This window comes from Orycteropus afer, unplaced genomic scaffold, assembly GCF_000298275.1.
Source record: "Orycteropus afer afer isolate SDZICR_OR568_19922 unplaced genomic scaffold, OryAfe1.0 scaffold00841, whole genome shotgun sequence".
Taxonomy (NCBI): domain Eukaryota; kingdom Metazoa; phylum Chordata; class Mammalia; order Tubulidentata; family Orycteropodidae; genus Orycteropus; species Orycteropus afer.
In genome coordinates this window covers 344818-345420 of record NW_006922428.1, presented here as the reverse complement: position 1 = coordinate 345420, position 603 = coordinate 344818, and the positions used below count along the sequence as shown (strand labels likewise).

Genomic DNA, 603 nt, shown 5'->3' with positions numbered 1-603 from the left:
TCTTAAGTTTCTGTTCCATGGCTTCCGCTGCCAAACCTGTGGCTACAAGTTCCACCAGCATTGTTCCTCCAAGGTTCCCACAGTCTGTGTCGACATGAGCACCAACCGCCGACAGTGAGTCTGGCCTGGGGTGGGTGGCGATCTGGGGAGGACACAGGCCCAGCCACAAGGTCTTACAGACAGCTGATCTACATCTCTTCCCTCTGTACTGCTTTCACCCTCAAGTTTCTACCACAGTGTCCAGGATTTGTCAGGAGTCTCCAGACAGCACGAGGCTCCCTCAAATCGTCCCCTGAATGAGCCGCTAACACCCCCAGGTCCCAGGTAGGAAACCTTAGCTGAAGGGAGATGCTGTTGGGAACAAAAGATCTGGGGGCACTAGTGGACCACAAGCCATACTTTATTCATTTGTTTAGTTGATATTTTTTGAGCACCTACGAATGCGAGCAAAGTGATTAGGGGGCCTTGGGAAAGTCACCTAATCTCTCTGGGCCTCAACTTTCTCATCTGTAAAAGGGGATAATGATACATTCTACATGTCTAGTGCTTAGAACAGGATCTTGCACCAAGTAAATAATAAATTCTTATTAATTATAAATATAT

The 603-nt window shown here is 47.8% G+C and overlaps 1 protein-coding gene across 1 annotated transcript in view; it reads left to right on the top strand.

The window, feature by feature from the left end:
- The window catches only part of ARAF (A-Raf proto-oncogene, serine/threonine kinase), a 10274-nt gene that overhangs the window by 1695 nt on the left and 7976 nt on the right, over nucleotides 1-603 (top strand). Inside the window, exons 4-5 of the mRNA XM_007958045.1 lie at nucleotides 8-114; nucleotides 226-324. Coding sequence (XP_007956236.1) covers nucleotides 8-114; nucleotides 226-324 — 206 coding nt within the window. The remainder of the gene's footprint in view (nucleotides 1-7; nucleotides 115-225; nucleotides 325-603) is intronic.